Raw genomic sequence first — 24,151 nt, forward strand, 5'->3', positions numbered from 1 at the left:
CCTCCGTCCATGGGATTTTCCAGGCAAGAGTACTGGAGTGGAGTGCCATTGCCTTCTCCATTCCTGACGCTAGGAGTAACCAATATCCTGAAATAAGCATGTATCCAATCCACTGATGTTTTACACTTTTGCTACATGCATGTGTATTCCTAAACAGTACAGTGTAATGTTTGAGCACTTATAAACTTTCTACAATTTTATCACACTCTGTATACTATTCTACAACCTGCTTTTTTCCTTATAGTCTTGAGATTTACCAAACATGCTGGTCAAGACAGATCTAGTTTTAAATCCTCTATGATTATTCTACTATGTGACTGGATAATTTATTTATTCATGTACTTGCTACTATTGGTCAGCTAAATTGTTTTAATTTGATGGAGGGAGGGTATATGACCACTGCAATTGTACTTTCTTGAGGACCAGTAAAGTTGAACATTTTTCACATTTATCGAATTTCTGCCTTTATAGAATGTCTAAACCTCCTCATTCTTTTGCTATTTTAAAAAACTGATCTGTAGTCTTGAAATATTCTGGACAGTAAGGCTTTGTTAGTTTTATGTGCTGCAAATATTTCCTCAGTCTGTTGTTTGTTTCGACTTTATAATGTCTCTTTCTTTGGCAATAGTGTTAACATTCAATGCGGCTAAAATCATTCATAACTTCTATCCTCAGTGTATGTGTGCACTGGCAGGCATGAGCATCTGTGTGGAGTGAAATGATTCCTCACATAGATGCATAAAGATTTCACCCTACATTTACTTCTATTATGCTTTTAAAACACATTACTTTCTAAAAAAATTGAAGTATAGTTGATTTACAATATTCAGTAGGCTTCAGTTCTACAGCAAAATGATTTAGTTATATATATATATATTTTTTTTTTTTCAGATTATTTTCCACTATAGGTTATTACCACATATTGAATATAATAATTCCCTGTGCTGTACATTGTCTTTGTTACTTATTTTATGTGTAGTAGTGTGTATCTGTTAATCTCATAATTGTAACTTGTCACCTCAGGCTTTGGTAACAATGTTTGTTTTGCTTTGTGAGCATGTTTCTGTTTTGTATACAGGCTGATCTGTATAATTTTTAAGATTCCACATATAAGTGATATCATATAATATTTGGCTTTCTCTGTCTGACTTACTTCACTAAGTATAATATTCTCTGGCCAAGTAATATCCCATTATGTACACACACACACACACACACACACACACACACTCTCCACATCTTAAGCCAAGTAATATCCCATTATGTACACACACACACACACACACACACACTCTCCACATCTTAAGCCAAGTAATATCCCATTATGTACGTACACACACACACACACTCTCCACATCTTAAGCCAAGTAATATCCCATTATGTACACACACACACACACACACACTCTCTCTCTCTCTCTCTCTCTCTCTCTCTCTCTCTCTCCACATCTTAAGCCAACTGTCTGCTGATAGCCACCTGGGTTGTTTCCATATCATGGCTATTGTAAATAGTGCTGCTATGAACTGTATAGCGTTTGTTTTTTTTCGATATGTACCCAAGGTTAGGATTGCTGGATCATATGGTAGCTCTATTTTTAGTTTTTTAAGGAACCTTCATATTCTCCACAGTGGCTGTACCAATTTATATTCCCATCCACAGTGTAGGAGGGCTCGTTTTTCTCTATACCGTCTTCAGGGTTTACTGTTTGTAGACGTCTGGGTGACAGCCATTCTAACTAATGTGAGGTGATACTCACTGTCATAATTTATATTTCTCTAATAACCAGAGTTGAACAACTTTCCATAAGCCTGTTGGCTATCTGTATATCTTCATAATAATAATTACTGAAAATCATCAGAAATTCAGTGTTCAAGTTTCTCCAATTATCTTTTTTTGAGTTGGTTTGTTTGAATACAAGGCCTGAACACTGTATTTGAATGATACGTCTTATCAGTCTTTTTAGTATCTTTTTTCCTCCTTTCAATGTGTATGTCCAATAAACTGCTATTTGTCCTAAAAAGTTCTTTACATGCTGGGATTTGAAGAGTGTATGCATTCCTCCATATCACTTAATATGTCCTCTGTCACTGGCTTTCCTATACACTAATATCTGTAGGCTTGATCTAATTTAGGATCCCCCCCTGCCAAGGATATTTTATAATTTCTATTTCTTCCTAAACTGAAGAGTAAATATTTATTAACCTAAGAAATGTAAATAAAGGTTTAAAAAAGCCTGCTTAATTTCTATTAACTACACTTAGAAGACAAAGAATAAAAACTATAGGTTGCCAAAAAGAGAGCATAGTTAAAGTGTTAGTTGCTCAGTCCTGTCCGATTCTTTGCAACCCATGGACTGTAGAATGCCAGGGTCCTCTGTCCACAGGCAAGAATATTGGAGTGGGTAGCCACTCCCTTGCCTAGGGCATCTTCCTGACCCAGGGTTCAAACCGGGGTCTCCTGCATTGCAGGCAGATTCTTTACCATCTGAGCGACCAGACAAGCCCATAGGTTGCAAAAAGGTAATATTAAATTAAAAGAAAAACCTTAGATATTTATGTTTAATCCAATCATAATTTTATATCATTTTGACGAAATTATTTAAGTAATATGTTACTACTCTAAATGTTAGATGTACTTTTGAAAGTTCTTTTATTGCTTTAATGTGAGGCTGCTGAGACATTTTACAAACCATTAGAATAAATATTTATACTTTAACTTACCATGTTACAGAGTCCTTCGTGAACTGTACAATCTAATGTACCAAACTTAAGCTGACCATAAAGATGCTTTGATGCTTTTCGCAGCTCTGGCAATAAAGCTCGACATGGTGGACACCACTATTGAAGAAAAAATGTTCATAAGCACCAAGTCAAATGAAGCCAAAAAAACACATATTTTTTGCAACAAGCAATATGCTAAGATGAACAATATTTATTACAGTTACAAATCGTAAGCATTTATATACTCAGTCCTTGGAAGGGCAAGTATGTCAGCCGTTCTTAGAAACGGTATGTGACAGTAGCCAAACTGAGTAACATGATTCTAATATTCATGCTTCAAAGTTACCTAAAAAATGTTTTTTTTTTTTGGTCGTAACAAGAGAAAACCTGAAAATGTTGAAATATGACAGATAAACATAACTTACAGGGGCAAAAAAATCAACTAGCCATGGTTCTTTTTCATTGGCAGGAAAATTTTGAGGTCCAAGTGTAGTAACATGAGAATTGACACTTTCCTTGGCAAAGGCAAGTATGTCATATAGAATCTTCTTTCCTTTGAAACAGAGAAAGAGAAAAATTAAAATATGCATTTTGTCTTTTTATCCATAGAAACATTTCAAAGCTTTTATACTTGAAATATTGAAGAGACGATAAACTTATGAACAAATTGATTTGGTGGAGGTTCTAGTGTTCTGTATACTATGTAAGTTTACTCTGCCAGAAAAACCTTTGCTTTACACTCTGCTTCTTGCAGGATCAGATAAAACATCAAGACCTCTATGAAAAGTTCCTTCATCCTCAGAGGGAGAATTATTTCCTCCCAGTGTTCCTGGAGTTCTTTTTGCTTGCCTGAACTACTGTTATGGCCTAACTCTTAAGTCTGTTTCTTCAACCTAGACTTCTCTTATGAATTCAAGACCTGAGTTACCCAGTGGAAATATTTACCTGGATGTCATGTGAACATTTCAAACAAAATATACACAAATCAAAGTTATTTTTCCCTAAACTTGCTCCTTTTCTCACCTTTCCTACCTTGACAATGGCATAATCATCCACTAGGTGCTAAATATGGAGAAGGCAATGGCAACCCACTCCGGTACTCTTGCCTGGAAAATCCCATGGATGGAGGTGCCTGGTAGGCTGCAGTCCATTGGGGTCGCTAAGAGTTGGACACGACTGAGCGACTTCACTTTCACACATTGGAGAAGGAAATGGCAACCCACTCCAGTGTTCTTGCCTGGAGAATCCCAGGGACGGAGGAGCCTGGTGGGCTGCTGTCTATGGGGTCGCACAGAGTCAGACACAAGTGAAGCGACTGAAGCGACTTAGCAGCAGCAGGTGCTAAATAAGATTTCCTAGAGTGATTCTTGCCTTTTCTTTTTGCCTGTGTATCACAGCTCCAACCCCGATTTAGGCTACTGCCTAAATTTAGTCTAGCCTACTGAAATAACCAAGCTGGTCTTTTTATTCTGGCTTCCTTAACTAATTCATTTTCTACATTGCTACCAGAGGCAAGTTACAAAAACATTAATCTGATCGTGCGGTCCCCTTGCTTAAAGGCCATTGCTTAAAGAACACACTCCTTGGCTTCGCAAATACTAGCTTTCTTAGGACCAGGACATAATCCACTTTCCCATGTGCCCTCTGATTTATTCACTCAATAGTTAATATTAAGTAAAGCACCCATTATGTGTCAGGTCCTGTTTTAAATGCCATAGCGCATGCAAAATAAAAGATACAGACTTTCTCCTTAAGGAGTTCATAGGCCAACGGAAAACAAACATTTCATAAATATTTAAATAGTGATAAATGATACCACATTCTCCTGCTTTTTCCTCACTCTTTAGCTACTGCTGCTTGAATTGCTTCATAAATTCTTCTATCTTTGACAATCTTTTAAAAATAATTCACAGGGCCCCAATCTTGTTTCTGTATTCACTTTTGGACAAGGTCATCCTCACCTAAGGCTTCAACTGCCAATGAAAGAGTTTTAGCCCAAACTCTTCTCCTGAGACCAGGCCTATATTCAGCTGTGAACCAGGGGTGTGTACTTCACGTCACCTCCTCCCCCAGTGGTCTCTTTCTTACAGAATGGTGCAGTCAGTCACTCAGTTGCCAAGTCAGAAACTTGGGTTTCCTTTTCGTATCTCCCTACATTTAAACACAATCATCAAGTTATACTGATTTTACATTCATTTAAAAACTGTCTACTTCTTTTCATTCACATTACCTATCTTGTCTTACATAAATGACTACATCAGACTTCTACTTGCTTTCCCTCCCTCCAATTCTAGGCAGACAGTTAACTTTCTAAATGTAGAACTAGTTAAGTCATATCTCTGCTTAAATCCATGAAAGCCTTTGCTCTGTCTCCAGGATAAAGTCCAAATTACTTTATTACCTGACAGAGGAAACACATAATTGGGACCCCAGTGACATTTCCAGCTTTAAGTCTCATTCCTTTCCACATTCCACATTCCAGTTATCCTAAAATTCTTGCCTTCTAAGAATGAATAAAGCTCTCTCTTATTTCAGGGTCCAAGAATACACTTACTGGTTCCTGTGCTTGGAACATATTTAACACCTCTTTATTTTTATACCCATTGCTACTACTTAGATTTCAATGAAGAGACTGCTTTCTCTAACCTCAGAAAATTACTCCATCTATGTATTCTTCCTAAGTGTAACCCATACTCATCTTAGGGTAGATATATCCAGGATAGCCTTCAATGACCCCTATCTCAAGGACTCATACCACTGCTATACTAGGGTTGGTGTATATAATCAATAGAATATGGTGAGTGTGCTGATTTATACTTTATTAAAAGATATCATTGCTCCTGTGTATGTGTGTCTCTCTGATCACTCATTCTGGGATAAGTAAGCAGCACCACAGAGAGATCCACCTGGTGAGGAACTGAGGCCTTCTGGTTATGCCATGAGTTAGTTGGAGCCAAATCTGCCAGCCACAGTCTAATCTTCAGACGACTATAGTCCTTACCCACCGTGACTGCAAACTCATGAGAAAACTCAAGCCAGAACCACTCAGCTAAGCTGTTCTCAGCTTCCTGAACACTAGAAACTGGGTTGAGTTAATAAATGTTCATTGTTTTAAACTGTTAAGTTAATACAGTGAAGAACAGACAATCTCTTTAACAAGTGGTGCTGGGAAAACTGGTCAACCACTTGTAAAAGAATGAAACTAGAACACTTTCTAACACCATACACAAAAATAAACTCAAAATGGATTAAAGATCTAAACGTAAGACCAGAAACTATAAAACTCCTAGAGGAAAACACAGGCAAAACACTTTCTGACATAAATCACAGCAGGATCCTCTATGACCCACCTCCCAGAGTGACGGAAATAAAAGCAAAAATAAACAAATGGGACCTAGTTAAACTTAAAAGCTTTTGCACAATGAACAAAACCATAAGCAAGGTGAAAAGATAGCCTTCAGAATAGGAGAAAATAGCAAACGAAGCAACGGATAAAGAATTAATCTCAAAAATATACAAGCAGCTCCTGCAGCTCAATTTCAGAAAAATAAATGACCCAATCAAAAAATAGGCCAAAGAACTAAACAGACACTTCTCCAAAGAAGACATACAGATGGCTAACAAACACATGAAAAGATGCTCAACATCACACATTATCAGAGAAATGCAAATCAAAACCACAATGAGGTAACATCTCATGTCAGTCAGAATGGCTGCTATCCAAAAGTCTACAAGAAAGAAATGCTGGAGAGGGTGTGGAGAAAAGGGAACCCTCTTACACTGTTGGTGGGAATGCAAACTAGTACAGCCACTATGGAGAACAGTGTGGAGATTCCTTAAAAAACTGGGAATAGACCTGCCATATGACCCAGCAATCCCACTGCTGGGCATACACACCAAGGAAACCAGAATTGAAAGAGACACATGTACCCCAATGATCATCGCAGCACTGTTTACAATAGCCAGGACATGGAAGCAACCTAGATGGCCATCAGCAGATGAATGGATAAGAAAGCTGTGGTACATATACACAATGGAATATTACTAAGCCATTAAAAAGAACGCATTTGAATCAGTTCTAATGAGGTGGATGAAACTGGAGCCTACTATACAGAGTGAACTAAGTCAGAACGAAAAACACCAATACAGTATACTAACGCATATACATGGAATTTAGAAAGATGGTAACGATAACCCTATATATGAGACAGCAAAAGAGACACAGATGTAAAAAACAGTCTTTTGGACTCTGTGGGAGAAGGCGAGGGTAGGACGACTTGAGACAGTAGCATTGAAATGTGTATATTATCACATGTGAAGTGGATCACCGGTCCAGGTTCGAGGCATGAGACAGGGTGCTCAGGGCTGGTGCACAGGGATGACCCTGGGGGATGAGATGGGGAGGGAGGTGAGAGGGGGGTTCTGGATGGGGAACACATGTGCGCCTGTGGCTGATTCATGTCGATGAATGGCAAAAACCACTACAATATTGTAATTAGCCTCCAATTTAAATAAATAAATTACTAAAAAAAATGTTTTGCATTTTCTAGTATAAACAAAAAAATAAATAAACCAACTGCTAAGTTTTGGGGGTAATTTACTACTTGGAAATAGATTAATACTCCTCATGTCAGACATTTAAAAAGTTGCCCATCTACTTGTCTGTTTTCTCTACTTCATAATGTTCTTTAAGATAGAGATTAAGGATAGTACCTATTCTTTTCCTACTCTCTAATATTTTACCTGGCACATAAATACCTATTTAAATCCAAAGAAATAATGCAAGTTATACTGTAAAGTTAGTGACAACACACAAAAGGAAGTACTTGGGTATTCGTGGTATATTCCAAGGGAGAAAATGCTTTAAGTGAAGTTTTGAAGGGTGACTTGGAATTTGCTAAATATTTTCAGGGCCAAGAAGTAATGATTATAATGCAGGAGGAAGAAAAAATCTGTGTAAGGCACAGGACTGAAAGAACATGGTATTTTCAATGATTCACAAGTAGCTAGAACTAAAATTATTTGCAGGGGCAGAGGTGGGAGATGAGGTTGGAAAACCAGACAGAGGCAGGTTAACTTTTAACTTAACAACTATTTACTGAATTCTTGTTATGCACCACCATTCTAGGAGCTGGAAATACAGTGGTGACCAAGACAAAGTCATTGCTTCTATGCTAGGGAATCTGAAGTTTATTCCTAACGAGATCAGAAGACTCAAGGCAGAAAAGTGACATATGAAGCTTCCGGGTATTCTATGGTAATAAATCTGCAACGAAAACAAATAATTGTAAAGAAAAAATGTTATGAGGCAGATAATTATAATGGAAGATATTAGACAAGATGGAGATGATGAAATAAGGCAGCAAGCATAGACTAGAGAAGGAATCTGAGAAATATTTCAGAGGCGGAAAAGAACAGAACACTATGAAACCTTAGGTCACTTCCAGCACTCTTACGAGGTGGCATAGTTTAGTGCCGCTGTAAGTCTAGGCTTTGGAGTCAGACATATCTGGATACAAAATCTACCTTCCCAGCTATTTTATCTTTCTGAGCCTAAGTTTTCTGCCTTGCTGTGAAGATATAAATGGATATGTACAATATGCAAATACCTTTAGGAAAACATCTCATTTATAAAAAACACTGAATAAACAGTAGTTACGGTTAAATTTATCTTGTCGTCTTTGCTCACAGAGTTCCTTCAGTCTACGGGACCTGACTTGTTTTCTTGTATTTGCCTGGGGAAACTGAGTGTTCAAATGTCACCTTAATTCAAATATCACCTCCTGATGCAAAAGTCTCTTTATTTGATCTTATAATTTATAATGACTATTACAATGTCCTTCATATTTTCTTACAAATCTCCCTTTTCTCACCACCCGTCCCACCCCCCACTAGGTGATATTTTAAACTTCCCAAGAGCAAAATCTTACAATTTTGCATTCCTAACACCTGTAAGAATGCTTGTCACGTTGCAGGCATAGTATCAATATCTGTTATTTATTAACAGTTAATGTTAGTAGTTTGTGCCTATCTTTTGCTACACTTGACCTTTTTCAGGACAGAGACAATAATGTATACCAAACTTCAGGAATTGGAATTGCACCTACATGATGCAGGGCTAAAGTCCTGAACAAGCTGAAATGCAGAAATATAAATTCAAAATTCAAGAAAGCTAACAAAGCAGTTAATGGAGATGTTTGGTCATCAAGTGTTGGAAAAAAATCTAACAGACTATCTAGAAATTGCCCATGATGGCTGAGATGCTACATTAGGTACACTGAAATGGAAACTACAGGTGTTGCTTATTTTTGTCAACCAGCAAGGCCCTTAAATTCTTGACTAGCCTGACAAGTCACTAGAGTTCTTACTGAAACACTGATCAAAATATTAGGTAGAAGAAAGGGATTTATTTTAAAAAGAATAAAGAAGATAAAATAACTATATATAATTGAAAGTATCTTTCCTTTAAGAAACATTTACTAATAAATGAAAGCAAAGTTATTTTAAAATAAACATGTCCATATAAAACAGGGTAAAAAGTAAAATTAAAAATGAAGAAATTTTTTAAATCATTTTTTCCCCTTCTTACCATGATGAATTTCAAATTCTTTGGTTCCCTGTCCTTTAAATACTGCTAGACATGGCTGAAAAACATAGAAGTTACTACAGATATCTGGTGCAGAGGAACAGTCAAATCTGCCAACCTAAAGGAAAGAGCAAGTTCAATATGTTGAAAATAAAATCTTATCCATTCCATTAAATATTCATAAGGATGATCCTAAAATGACATTGCTATAAAAACAACACAGCTTCTAAACAAGTTAATGGACCATGAAAATAAGAAATAGGAATCATAAATTTACATTTAACACTGAAACTACATTTAGTTTAAATAATGCCTCTTGGAGATTTCAAAAACCTGAGAGGAAATTACCAAGAAAATATTAAGTTGTTTATGAAGCCCACCCTTCTAAAAACTTAGAGGATATTTATATTATCTTGACAAGGGGGAGAGAAAGAACGTCTTAAGACTGCAGAAGCAGAAATAATAAAAAGGTTGACATTTTCATACAATGTGGGAAAAAAACCTAGTAGGCAAATGATAAGCCAAGAAAAAATATTTGCAGCATTTAAGATAGAAGATTTGTATTAAGAAATAAAAGAGAAACATCCATTGGGAGAAAGAAAATGGGGCAGAGACATACATAGAAAATGAAGTAGAAAGCAAATAAATAAAAATGAGTATTATTAACATATCACTTTTGGCCTATCCAAACAGTGCTGATTATAAAGAATGGTAATACCAGGGCTGGCACTGGTGTAGAGAAGTGGTCCCTCCCATGCTGTCAGTAAGAAGGAAGGTTCTGATAATGAGGATAGAAAACTTTTAAGAAAATACAACCTTGATTCAAAAAATTCCTCATAGTGCATTTTTCCAGTGTATTTTTTTGATATAAAAATGGAAACAACTTAAAAGTCACCAGTAAGAGAGAATAAGTTACACAATTATAGTGTAGCCATACAGTGAGATACTACTTAGTCTTTGGATGATGACTGATACATATACATACACAAAAATATACATATCAATATATATTACACTGGTTTGTAGAAAAGTTTTTAATCACTAAATGGAAAATTTTACAGAAGAGAATAAAAGCATACATATATACATATGTGCACATGCTAACACATACCCACGTTTAAAAAGCCTCAACAGCTGTTAACAGTAAATTTTTAGTACATTTTATTAACAGTGGTGAAAATATGGATAATTTTTAGATATCTCTAACTCATTTTTGTACTTATTTATAATATCCTAATTTAAAATAATGAACATGAATTACTTATATAAAGAAACAAGTACTTAAAAAAGGCTATAGTTTTCTGCATTCCAGAAAAACAATATCATATAGATTTATCACATACCAACTGCTCAAGAGTAATGAAGGTTAAACTTTTCCAGATATCATTTTAATTTTCAGTAGAAAAAAAAACAAAATAGAAGAACAAAAGCATTTAGGAGTTTCTAAATTTAGAATGCAACTAAACATCTTAATGTTATTTAAAACATAACTTTATGTACTAAATTAAGAAGACAGCACAAAAGCAGAAGGGTAGGCAGAATACATTTTTCTTACTTGAATATGTTCATTTTTAAGTAGAGTTTTTAGTTTCTTCAACTCAGGATCATTTGAATTTTCATTTTGTCCAAAGTGAAAAAATAAGAGCCACCGATGATGAGCTAAACGATCCTTAAAAGTGATTAAAAAAGGAAGTGATAATGGGAAAGAAACAACAGAGATAAGAAATCCTAAGAGTTCTAATCTTTATTTCTTTGACTTAATTTTAACCAGCCTACCCATCACTTCAAAATACTGTCTAAAATTCAAACCCAGTCATATTCTTATTTTGTAGTTTATTTGGAATAAGGCTATATAAACCAATTATACAGTATTACAGAAAGAAAAGAGCCATTAACCATAAAATCTTAAGGTAGATGACTATGCTAAGAAAAAACACGGTTTTAACAACACAGAGCTAAAAAGTTGAAAGGCGGGGAAGTCAGATTTTTTTCAGGTTTTACATCAAGTTTCAAGGGATATAGACTTAGAAAACTCTGGGATCGATAAGTAGAAGAAATTAATTGATTCTACTACAAACTGAATGTTTCTAAGGTTGCTTTGTAACTCTCAGTGAATAACATAAATTGTTCTGTAGGGAGGGACACAGAGCTCCAGATCTAAGTTGCTTTGTGATCAGCATCTTGTCTTTTCTGGTGCTCTTCCTGAACTTGCCTTCAGGACTAGTTACACAAAGCTATAGATCCACCCTCAAGGTTGCAATCCCAGCAAACCTGGCATTAGGGTTTAACCCGGAATCAACTTATAAAATATATATAAATAAAATCCTTTGAAATGGCTACTTTTCCTCTCAAATGAATAAAACACATGCTGACTTTTAAAATGTTAAGATCTGAAATGTTATTTTGTTACTATTATTAAAAAAAAAATTACCTGTAGTGTATTTGCCGAAAGGAGTTCAAAATCTGGAAGATTATGCATTATTTCCAAATAAATTTCTTTAGCATCCAATGAATTAAGAAACTAAAATAAGAGAATCATATTGTTACTTTTTAAATCAACATTTGATTATTTCATTGTCTTAGTTTTTCAGTTTCCAGAGAAAGAACTTTTAAGAAAAAAACCATAGAAGTTACATAGTTTTCAAGCTATTTATCCTAAATGTTTTCCTTTTCAAAAAAAGACAATATATCATATTTTGGCAATTATTAAATAGTTATATAACTGGGTTGTTTCTTTATAAATAGTGATGCAAAATAAATTTCATTGTTAGGTGTTTTATTACCTGGAATTCTCTGTTAACTGTGCTGGGTATTCTATGATAATCCTCAAAATAGACTTGAGTGACCCCTGGCTCACTGGCGGGAAAAGCTGTATCATATTCAATCTACTTTTAATGCTTACCGTGTTTTACAGAATGCCAGTGCTTTACAAATTTTCTAAAAATTGTTAAAACACTAGAATATTCGATGATCTAATAAGATGCTTTATGGGCTTCCCTGGTGGCTCAGTGGTAAAGAATCTGCCTGCAATGCAGGAGACCAGGGTTCAATCCCTGGGTTGGAAAGATCCCCTGGAGGAGGGCAAAGCAACCCACTCCAGTACTCTTGCCTGGAGAATTCCATGGACAGAGGAGCCTGGCAGGCTACAGTCCATAGGGTCGCACAGAGTTGGATGTGACTGAAGCGTAAGCAGCAGCAGTAGCAGGAAGATGCTTCATATCCCAATTAATAACGGCAGAAGTGCAGAAGAACTAAAGAGCCTCTTGATGAAAGTGAAAGAGGAGAGTGAAAAAGCTGGCTTAAAGCTCAACATTCAGAAAACTAAGATCATGGCATCCAGTCCCATCACTTCATGGGAAATAGATGGGGAAACAGTGGAACAGTGGCTGACTTTATTTCTTTGGGCTGTGAAATCACTGCAGATGGTGACTGCAGCCATGAAATTAAAAGACACTTACTCCTTGGAAGGAAAGTTATGACCAACCTCGACAGCATGTTAAAAAGCAGAGACATTACTTTGCCAACAAAGGTCCATCTAGTCAAGGCTATGGTTTTTCCAGTGGTCATGTAAGGATGTGACAGTTGGACTATAAAGAAAGCTGAGCGCCGAAGAACTGATGCTTTTGAACTGTGGTGTTGGAGAAGACTCTTGAGAATCCCTTGGACTGCAAGGAGATCCAACCAGTCCATCCTAAAGGAGATCAGTCCTGAGTGTTCATTGGGAGGAGTGATGTTGAAGCTGAAACTCCAATACTTTGGCCACCTTATGCAAAGAGCTGACTCATTGGAAAAGACCCTGATGCTGGGAAAGATTGAGGGCAGGAGGAGAAGGGGACAACAGAGGATGAGATGGTTGGATGGCATCATCGCCTCAATGGACATGAGTTTGGATAGACTCAGGGAGTTGGTGATGGACAGGGAGGCCTGGTGTGCTGCAGTCCATGGGGTCACAAAGTCGGACACGACTGGCGACAACTGAACTGTACTGAATTGAAGGAATTTTGAAAAACTTACTGGAAAACTGGAATGAGCCTTGTTTATTATGGAGGTTTTTAGAAATAATGTCCCCGAACCAAACCACTGAGGAGTTTTGCAGGGTAAAATGTATATACGCAAAATATGTATTTTAAATTTAATACACTTTAGATCTAGGTCTCTTATTTAAAACACAAACAACCAAAATAGACACATCTCAATTCTAACAAATGTCTATTTCTGTCCATATTTTATCCTCAGCATATGTTTTTCATGGAACTCTCCTTGCCAGTCTAATTCTCATGGAAGCAGCTGCTATTACCGCAAGTGTAGCAATAGTCACACCAAGAAAACATATATAGGGGTTGATCAAACAGTTTACTGTCTATCTTTAAACTATTTTCTTGACAATTCAAATATTACCTCAAAGATATAAAACTATTAAAAACCTGTAGAAACTATTACTGTATTCAGTTTAATTATGTTCAACATGAGAACACAATCAAATGGATAGAAACAATGTCTATAAGAATAGAAAACTCAGTTTTTCTGCTTAAAAAAAAAATCTATAGCATACTCTCAAAAACCTATGAAATAATTTGTTACCAAAGGGCTTAAAAGGCCAAAACAGAAAGCTTTCATGTTTCAGTACCATAAAACTCATTCACTTTACTTACATTCATCAAAAATTTTACATAATTTATAAATCTGTTTTAGAGTAAAATTTGGTAGTTTTATTTACTAGGGTATTGTGCAGCCTCTAAATTTCACTTGCCAAACCTATTTAGCTAGCATAGTGTTTTACATTTTTTAAAAACTTGAATGCTTTTAGGAGGGACAAGGACTTTAATTCATCACCCTGTGTTATCATACTGCTAATATCACTTATTTATGTTTCCTGAGATCATATCTGAGCTTGCTATTTTATACCAAAAAGTCCCAAGACCTCACTGAAAAATGAGATTGTTGTATTGAAGGCAAGAGCCTATGTTCAGTGTTGACCATAGTACAGGTAATCCTCATGAGCTCACGGCACAGTGTAAAATAAACCCAGGTTTTCTGGGAAATCTAGCAACATGAATTGAATTTGCAATTGCTACAGCCATCTCATTCTAAATAGATAATGGAAGAACTGCATCAAGGTGAACAAGACAGTTCATTATAACACCGCTTGTAATCATGAAAAAGGAGAAATTTAAGTATCTATCCAGAGAGGACTGGTTAAACTCATTATGTTACATTTAGTCAATGAATTAGTTTCTAGGAACTGTTGATGCACATATTTACAGCAATTATCGTATATACTACTATTCAGGGAAACGCACACATACACACACAGTATAAAGCATGTAAGCAGGCACTCAATGGGCTTCGCTTGTGGCTCAGCTGGTAAAGAATCCGCCTGCAATGTGGGAGACCTGGGTTCGATCCCTAGGTTGGGAAGATCCCTGGGAGAATGGAAAGGCTACCCATTCAAGGATTCTGGCACTATATATAGTACTTATGTGCCAGATACTCTTCTAGGCCCTTGGGATATGTCAGTGAAAAATTCAAACTTAAAATTTACCACAAGAGAAAAATAATGAAAGAATAAATATAGTATATAAGGTGGTAAGTACAATGAGGTGGATTATGAGATTTTCAAGAGATCCAACTATTTTCCTGATGAATAGGGTATAGGTTATAAGATATGAAAAAAAGAGGGGTCAACAATGACTCCAAGGTATTTGGCCTTAATCATAAAAGATGAAGCTTTCATTAACTGAGATGGGGAAAAAACTAGGTAGAACAGATGTATGGGGAAATATCAGGAGTATAGTTACAGACATCTAAGTTTGAAACATCAATTAATATCCCAGGGGAAATACTCAACAGGCTGTAGTGGAAGGCAGAGGTCGGGGCCAAAGGCAAAACTTGTGAGTTGCCTGCATGAAGTCATAATTTCATATACATATAAGCAGAGATCTGGAAGGGTATGTACCAAGATTTGATGGTGCTTGCCTATGGGTGATTTAGTTTTAATGAATTTCAAACCTTTCTTTATACATTTATATATCAAATATGAATTTCTATAATGAATACATGTAATCTATATGAATATCAAAAAAAGAAAAATAAAAACAGAAAACTATAGGTAGTTTATCTTATATTAGAATCTTTTTTTGTGGGTTCTCTAGAGACCTATCTGATATCCCAGTATTTGTTTCAGCTCCTTGACAGCTATCTTGAACCTCAGCTTCTTCATTCATAAAATTAGGAAGGTGAACCAGACCAGTAGATCACCAAACTAAGTTGATATCAGAGTCAAACAGGAGGCTTTAAAAAAAAAAAAACAGATACCAGATTCCAGCTAAACTTACCAATAATCTATATTTTAACATTAGAAAATATAGAAATAAATGGAAACCAATAAATATTCATTTAACCTAAGAATGTATTCCTTACCTTTGGGATTGTTAAAAGTGCAGTTTAAAAATAATCCTGATAGTTTAACTTTATAAATTGAAGTATTAAACAGAATCCCAAATATTAAGTTTTTGTTCTAAATAAAGTGTTCCATAATCAGATGATATAAACTGGTTCATTTTTTTTTTTTGCTCATTGTTTACAAAATGATATATTTGAATACATGTGTATGTATTTATATGTAAAGAAATTTAAAGGGATTCATACCAAAATACCGCTTTTCTCTTTGTTATTTAAAGTGGCTCCAGGAGGAAAATAGGCAGTAGTACTTGTTGTAATATCCAAACTTTTACAAAGGTTGTCCTGGGTGGCACAGTCCACCCATCCTACATTAACAAGACCATCCTAAAATGAAAAGAAAAAATAATATTGTAAGTTGAAAAAAAAAGTTAAAAAGGATTTGTATTTAGCAAAAATACAACTTCACTACTATAAAAATTAAACTTTAAGAAGAACACAAAAAATGATGCAGATTTGAATAACATGATTAATAAATTTGATCAAACAGATATAAAAATTACACCTCACATAGGAGACATTTTAAAGCATACATAGAACACTAACAATCTAACAATCTTTGTAAAACAAACAAATAAAATCTTGGCAAACTCCCTACGCACAAGGACAGTTTTAATAGTGTTAAAGTATCAACACACAGACCGTACTCCCTGACCATAATATGATGAGAGCTAAGTAAGTAAAATAACAAAACAACAAAAAATTAAGGTTTGGAAATGACAAAAACACTAACTCTCTGGTTAAAGAGGAACTCATAATTAAATTACGGAATATTTAGGAGTGAATGAAAGTACTACATGTTAAAATATATTGAACACAGCCAATCAGTTAGAAAGAAGCTTACAACTATGAATACATTTATCAGAAAACAAGGAAAATTACAAACAAGGGAGTTAAATGTTCAAGAAACCAGCAAAGAAAATACCTGGAATCAGTTTTTAAATGTGTTTCTTAACATGGTGATACAGTTTTGCAAAATAATTGATGCTTACCAACATACCACTTAACCTGAGACGTGTCTGTGAGGTCAAACAATCTGGGGGGAAAAAGAGACTTGTGAGGCAATTTCAGCTATTAAGTATTAAATCTATACTTTCATTTGCTGCAAACCATGATGTTGATTTTAAGGCAATTAATTGGGCTGTGCTGGTAAATACTGAGACTTTTATTTATCAGGTAGACCCAGAGGTCAATGTCTCATTCTTCTCCCTCCTTCTGACCTCTTTTCCCTCCCTTCCCTTCTCCTCCCTCTCCTATTCTCTCCCCTTAGTTTCTCAGGATTTCTAGCTAAAGAAAAAAGAAGGCATTCCCTCTCAAGCACCTCTTTAAGATCTTATTCTAAAATAGCTCCTCCTATCAAATGCCCCCTTGAACCAAGGGATCTCTTAATTTGGGGTAATAAAATGTAATGGACCTATCTGATCAACATATACAGCAAATTCTTAAAATATAGTACAATCTTAAATAGCTTCTTCACTTTCTTTACCCTTATGGCAGAATGCGAAGAGGAACTGAAGAGCCTCTTGATAAAAGTGAAAGAGAGTGAAAAAGCTGGCTTAAAACTCAACATCCAGAAAAATAAGATCATGGCATCTGGTCCCATCACTTCATGGCAAATAGATGGGGAAACAGTGGAAACAGTGGCTGACTTTATTTTTTTGGGCTCCAAAATCACTGGAGACGGTGACTGCAGCTATGAAATTAAAAGATGCTTACTCTTTGGAAGGAAAGTTATGACTAACCTAGATAGCATATTAAAAACCAAAGACATTACTTTGCCAACAAAGGTCCATCTAGTCAAGGTTATGGTTTTTCCAGTACTCATGTATGGATGTGAGAGTTGGACTATAAAGAAAACTGAGCGCCGAAGAACTGATGCTTTTGAACTGTGTTGTTGGAGAAGACTCTTGAGAGTCCCTTGGACTGTAAGGAGATCCAGCCAGTCCACCCTAAAGGGGATCAGTCCTGGGTGTTCACTGGGAGGACTGATGTTGAAGCTGAAACTCCAATACTTTGGCCACCCAATGTGAAGAGCTGACTCTTTTGAAAAGACCCTGATGCTGGGAAAGATTGAGGGCGGGAGAAGGGGAGGACAGAGGATGAGATGGTTGGATGGCACCACTGACTCCGGGTGTTGGGTGATGGACAGGGAGGCCTGGTGTGCTGCAGTTCATTGGGTTGCAAAGAGTGGGACACAACTGAGCGACTGAACTGAACTGATCTTTGCCGAATATAGGTGCAAAAATCCTCAACAAAAGATTAGCAAAGTGAATCCAATAACACTGAAAAAGGATCATACACCATGATCGAGTTGGATTCATTCCAGGGTCACAAGAATGTTTCCACATATGCAAATCAATCAATGTGATATTAACAAAAAAGACATAAACCACATGATCATCTCAATAGATGCAGAAAAATAATTTCACAAAATTCAACAGCCATTCATGATAAAGACTTTCATAAACGTGGGTGTACAGGGAACATATTACAACATAATAAAGGCCATTTACAACAAAGCCACAGGCAAAAACATAATACTCAACAGTGAAAAACTGAAAGCCTTCCCTCTAAATTCGGATAACAAGATGAGGATGCCCACTCTCATCGCTTCTATTCAAGTACTGCAGGTCCTAGCCACAGCAATCAGACAAGGAATTGTTCAGAGCAATCCTAAAGAAAAATAAAGCAGGAGGCATTATGCTACTAAACTTCAGACAATGCTACAAAGCTACAGTAATCAAAAGAGTGTGGTACTGGCACAAAAACAGATATATGGATCAATGGGACAGAATAGAGAGCCCAGAAATAAACTCACAGACCTATGGTCAATTAACTTGCAACAAAGGAGGCAAGACCATACAGTGGGGAAAAGATTATCTCTTCAGCATGTGGTGTTGGAAATGATGGAGAGCCACACGTAAATCAATGAAGCTGGAACACACCCTGTCATCATATTTGGAAATAAACTCAAAATAGCTTCAAGACTTAAACAGAAGATGTAACACCATAAAACTCCTAGAAGAAATCATAGGCAAAACATTCTCTGACATAAATCATACTGATGTTTTCTTAGGTCAGTCTCCCAAGACAATAAGAATAAAAACAAAAGTAAACAAATGGGACCTAATCAAGCTTAAAAGCTTTTGCACAGCAAAAGAAACCACAAAGAAAACAGGTACCACTTCCAGTCAGAATGACCATCATTAAAAAGTCTACAAATAACAAATGCTGGAAAGGGTGTGGATTAAAGGGAATCCTCTGACATTACTGGTGAAATGTCAGTTGGTACTGCCATTATAGAGAACATTATGGAGCTTCCTCAAAATACTAAAACTAGTATTACGACACGGTCCAGTAATCCCATCCCTAGGCATATATCCAGACAAAACTCCAAAAAGCTACATGCAGCCCTATGTTCACAGCAGCACTATTCACAATAGCCAAGCTATGGAATCAATCGAAATGTCCATTAGCAGATGAATGGAAAAAGATGTGGTACATATACACAATGGAATACTATTCAGCCATAATAAAGAACGACATAATGCCATGTGCAGTAACATGGATGCGATTAAAGATTATCATACCAAGTGAAGTAAGTCAGAAGAAAGACGAAGACAGCACATGATATGGCTTATATGTGAAATCTAAGATATGACACAAATGAATCTATCTATGAAAACAGGGTCATGGATATAGAGAACATACTGGTGGTTGTCAAGGAGGAGAGGGTTTGGGAGGAGGGATAGAGTAGGAGGTTGGGGTTACATAGAATGAATAGAACAAGATGCTACTGTACAACACAGAGAACTATATTCAATATCCTATGATAAACCATAATGGAAAGGAACAGAAAAAAAAGAATGCATACACATGTATAACTCAATCACTTAATTACAGCAGTAGTTAACACAACATGGTAAAACAACTATGCTGCTGCTGCTAAGTCACTTCAGTCATGTCCGACTCTGTGCGACCCCATAGACGGCAGCCCGCCAGGCTCCCCCGTCTCTGGGATTCTCCAGGCAAGAATACTGGAGTGGGTTGCCATTTCCTTCTCCAGTGCATGAAAGGGGAAAGTGAAAGTGAAGTCGCTCAATCATGTCTGACTCCTAGCGACCCCATGGGTCTGCAGCCTACCAGGCTCTTCCACCCATGGGATTTTCCAGGCAAGAGTACTGGAGTGGGGTGCCATTGCCTTCTCCGAAAACAACTATACTTCAATTTAAAAAAAAAAGCTTTAAAGACCTAAATATAAGACATGACATCATAAAACTCCTAGAAGAAAACACAGGCAAAACATTCTCAGACATAAATTGTAGCAATATTTTCCTAGATCAGTATCCCAGGGCAAACACAATAAAAAGCAAAAGTAAACAACTGGGACCTAACCAAACTTACAAGCTTGGTTTTTTAAGTATGCACAGCAAAGAAGTCATCAATAAAATGAAAAGATAACTTAAGAAACAGGAGAAAATATTTGCAAATGATGTGACCAAAAGGGGTTAATAACTAAAACAGTAAACAGCTCACATGACAGAAATAACGAAAAAACAACCCAATCAAAGAATAGGCAGAGACTTCCCTGACTGTCTAGTGGTTAAGAATCCACACTTACAATGCAAGGGTCATGAGTTCGATCCCTGGTTGGGAAACTAAGATCCCACATGCTGTGTCGTGCAGCCAAAAAAAAAGAAAAAAGGCATAAGACCTAAACAGACATTTCTCCAAAGAAGACATATATACAGATAGCCAACAAGCACATGAAAAGATGCTCAACATGGCTACTTATTACAGAAATGCAAATCAAAACCACAATGACACTAGTAAGTATGGTTATTATCAAAAAGTCTACAAATAAATGCTGGAAAGAGTGTGGAGAAAAGGAATCCCACCAAACTGTTGGTGGGAATATAAACTGGTATAGCCACAGTGGAGAATAGTATGGCAGTTCCTCAAAAAAACTAAAAACAGATCTATGGTATGATCCAGCAATTCCACTCTTGGGTATATATCCAGAAAAGACAAAAACTCTTAATCTGAAAAGATATATGCACTTGTATGTTCAAGTAGAACTATTTACAATAGCCAAGACACGGAAATAACCCAAGCGTCCATCAACAGATAACTAGCTTAGAACGATGTGGTATGGATACAAGGAGTAGTACTTGGCCATAAATAAAAAGAATGAAATGTTGCCATTTGCAGAAACATGAATGGACCTAGAGAATATTATACTTTGTGAAGTCAGACAAATAATGGTATTTATATGTGAAATCTAAAAAATAATACAAATCAATCTATATACAAAACAGAACCAAACTTAGACATAGAAAACAAACTAACGGTCACCAGAAGGGAGAGAGACGAGGGAAGGGACAAATTAGGAATGTGGGATGTGGGATTAACAGATACAAACTACTATTACTGTATAGTACAGGGAATTTTACCCAATATCTTGTAATAACCTATAATGGAAGATATCCCACAAAAAATCAAACTGAATGCTGTACACCTGAAACCAACACAATATTGTAAATATATACTTTAACTTAAAAAAAGCCATTAATAATCTTATAGCCTTATGTGTAAAATAATAAAAAGATAAATATTCATTAAATAAAAATTGTAACATTAAATTAAAAAGTGTAAATTATACTTTGAAAATAGAAAATAATCAATTATAGTAGCATACTTAAGATTTTCACCTAGTCTAAAAGAGTACATACTTCCAGTTATAAGACTAGTAACTTCTGAGGTCCTACTATACAGCATATAGTGATTATATCTAATAATACTGTATTAAATCCTTGAAGCTTGTTCAAAGAGTAGATCTTAAATGTTCTCATGACAAGAAAGAAGTGGTAATTATGTGGCAGGATAGAGGTGTTAGCTAATATTATGGAAGTCATCATTTTCTAACATATAAGTGTTTCAGATCAACAAATTGTACACCTTAAAGTTACAGAATGTTCTATGTCAATTATATCTCAATAAAGCTATGGAAAAAAAGACTGTCACCTAAAAATCAAATATCATGGTCTCTTCATCATAACAAAATAATAAATAATATTACCGCTTCCTTCGGAACAAAAAGTTATCAGCCAGCCAATACCAGCAGCAAATGCAGTTTGTATGGAGTTAACAAAATTTCCTTAAGAGAAAATAAAGAAAATTTCTGATCACTTACTACTCCACAATGGAAACCATTTTCTAAATGGGTTTTCCCATCTAATCTCACCCATTTCCAATCTACTCTTGAGTAGTTTTCAGGATTCCTAAAAATCCTCTTGAGCATGTCAAATTCCTACCCTGACTTTTTTTTTCCAATCATATAAAATCTAAATTCATTATTTATAAAGAAACTCAAATTGGCAAGTTAGGCCCCTTGTGATCTGAGCTTTGTCTACCCATTCAGTTGGTCATTCCTTCCCCAAACCACTGTATTCATTACCCATTTTTTGTTAGATTCATGAAACATTGCCAGCTTCCCAAATATAGTGACCTTTTAAGGATTCCTCTTCACTTTCAAGACAGATTGGATCTGATTTCATTCAGGAAGAATTTCCTAACCCTTCCTCCTTTTCCCACCTGAACTCTTTCATATCCTTCATGCTTCCCTAAGCTTACCTCTCTCATAATAGTCACTACTCTGTATTTTAATGGTTTAATAATGGGGTCGCGGAAGGCAAAGATTATACAGTTTATGGCTGCAGCCCTAGTATTTAACAGCTTTGGAGACATAACTGGATTCATTGAATGATATGAGCATCCCTTTAGAAGTAAATACTATCATTTCATGGGTAGTACAGAGTAATTACATAACTCCCCTAAAGACACTTGATGAATTAAACACCTGAGATTAGAAGAGTTCTTAAACTTCAAAATTAAATTGAATAGGCATAAATTTACACCTGATATAGTATACTTACGAAAGCAATAAAACACTTGTTTTACTAAATATTCAGTTGCACTTTCAAAGCTGCCTTTTCACCTAGCCCCATCTCATATCCATATCCTACATCAAAATTGTTTTCGTTTCTGTATAAATTAATTTATTAAAGGCCTACTATTTGGCAGAGCTCAGAACAAATGACATAATTCCTTTCTAAGAAGCATGGAAAAGATAATATGACCAGAACATTAATATTACTACTGAAAAATCTGAAGTACCAATTCAAAGTATCCTTGAAAATTAAGCAAATTATGAAGACAACATTACCTGTCCATAATTCTGTCACTGTGCTTCTAACATGCTGCATGGCGAAATTCATTAAACTTTCCTTGGATCTGTCACCATGGTATTTCATTGCAGCCTATTATTTTTATTTATAAAAACAGAAATATCTTTTACTTTTTAAGACTCAAACAAATACCTTGCTTCTCCATTATTCTGAATAAGTAAGATATGTCTTTCAATGGTAAAGTGTTTTTCTAAACGACATGCTAAGAATCTTGATTGTACAGATTCCCTATCAGACATTTGAATAATATTATTTATAATTGTTTTAGTTTCAGTTTTATCACTTAACACTGGGGAAAGAAAGGGAAATTAGAACTTTATATTCAATGAGAGAAAATACCTGTAAAATACTTTGTAAATTATAAAGTACAACACGCATATTGGTTATCATTATATTCTTTAAGATGGAAACTGAAATTAGCAAACATTTCATTATGTTAAAGTAATGGCATCTAAAAGTATTTACAGTATAATCAAAAATGTTTATTATGACTAGAGCACAGTTAGATAGCACCTAAAATAAGAGAAACCAAAAGATTCTACAAATTCACATACTGTTTTCTCTAGTACTCCTCTTGTTATAATGCTCTATCAAAAAAAAAAAAAAAGCCAATTTTATATCTTACCATTCCAGACCTAAAAATGAAGAGGCTGGGATAACTGTTGACTCCTTTCATTCGGCAAAGCATTCTATCATCGCCACAGTTAACTGCTCCAATTCGAAGCAATCCATCTACTTCTTTTGCAAAGTCTCTCCACTAAGAGGAAAAAAAAGTAGTTCTCTGATAAAATAATTTACGTTTCCTTGAACATTCTTCAAACTGTACTTTCTTAAAGGAGAATATATTCATGAAATAAAACCATAAACATGAGAAAAAATATGATTGCTATTTCTGATAGTTATATCCTAACATATTTTTAAAAACACTCAAATAATAGATATACTGTAAACAGTAAAACTTTAATAATCAGGATGTAAAAAATACTTACTGTGGGAGCTAAATCATGGCAGTGTGAACATCCTGGGGAGTAAAAGTTCACAAACCACAGTTCTCCAGAATTAACAGCAGCATCTAAAAATACATAAACAGAACAACTTATAATTATTTACTAAAGGTCTGTACATGTTTTAGTTCAAA

General features: G+C 35.5%; 1 protein-coding gene across 3 annotated transcripts in view; it reads right to left on the reverse strand.

Annotated features, from left to right (window-relative positions):
• DNAJC10 (DnaJ heat shock protein family (Hsp40) member C10) overlaps nt 1–24,151 on the reverse strand; it is a 51,499-nt gene that overhangs the window by 15,892 nt on the left and 11,456 nt on the right. For all 3 annotated transcript variants that reach the window (XR_014079798.1, XR_014079799.1, XM_081580990.1), the window contains exons 6-16: nt 24,003–24,085; nt 23,639–23,770; nt 22,992–23,085; nt 21,846–21,923; nt 16,759–16,802; nt 15,956–16,093; nt 11,739–11,828; nt 10,863–10,976; nt 9,311–9,425; nt 3,147–3,274; nt 2,722–2,838 (exon numbers count right to left, since the gene is read on the reverse strand). Coding sequence is in view for 1 of the 3 variants with exons in the window: in XM_081580990.1 (XP_081437116.1) it covers nt 2,722–2,838; nt 3,147–3,274; nt 9,311–9,425; nt 10,863–10,976; nt 11,739–11,828; nt 15,956–16,093; nt 16,759–16,802; nt 21,846–21,923; nt 22,992–23,085; nt 23,639–23,770; nt 24,003–24,085 (1,133 nt within the window). In the remaining 2 variants the exon portion in view is untranslated. The remainder of the gene's footprint in view (nt 1–2,721; nt 2,839–3,146; nt 3,275–9,310; nt 9,426–10,862; nt 10,977–11,738; nt 11,829–15,955; nt 16,094–16,758; nt 16,803–21,845; nt 21,924–22,991; nt 23,086–23,638; nt 23,771–24,002; nt 24,086–24,151) is intronic.

This window comes from Giraffa tippelskirchi, chromosome 3 (genome assembly GCF_054371585.1).
Source record: "Giraffa tippelskirchi isolate mGirTip1 chromosome 3, T2T-mGirTip1v1.2.pri, whole genome shotgun sequence".
In the NCBI taxonomy this organism is placed as follows: domain Eukaryota; kingdom Metazoa; phylum Chordata; class Mammalia; order Artiodactyla; family Giraffidae; genus Giraffa; species Giraffa tippelskirchi.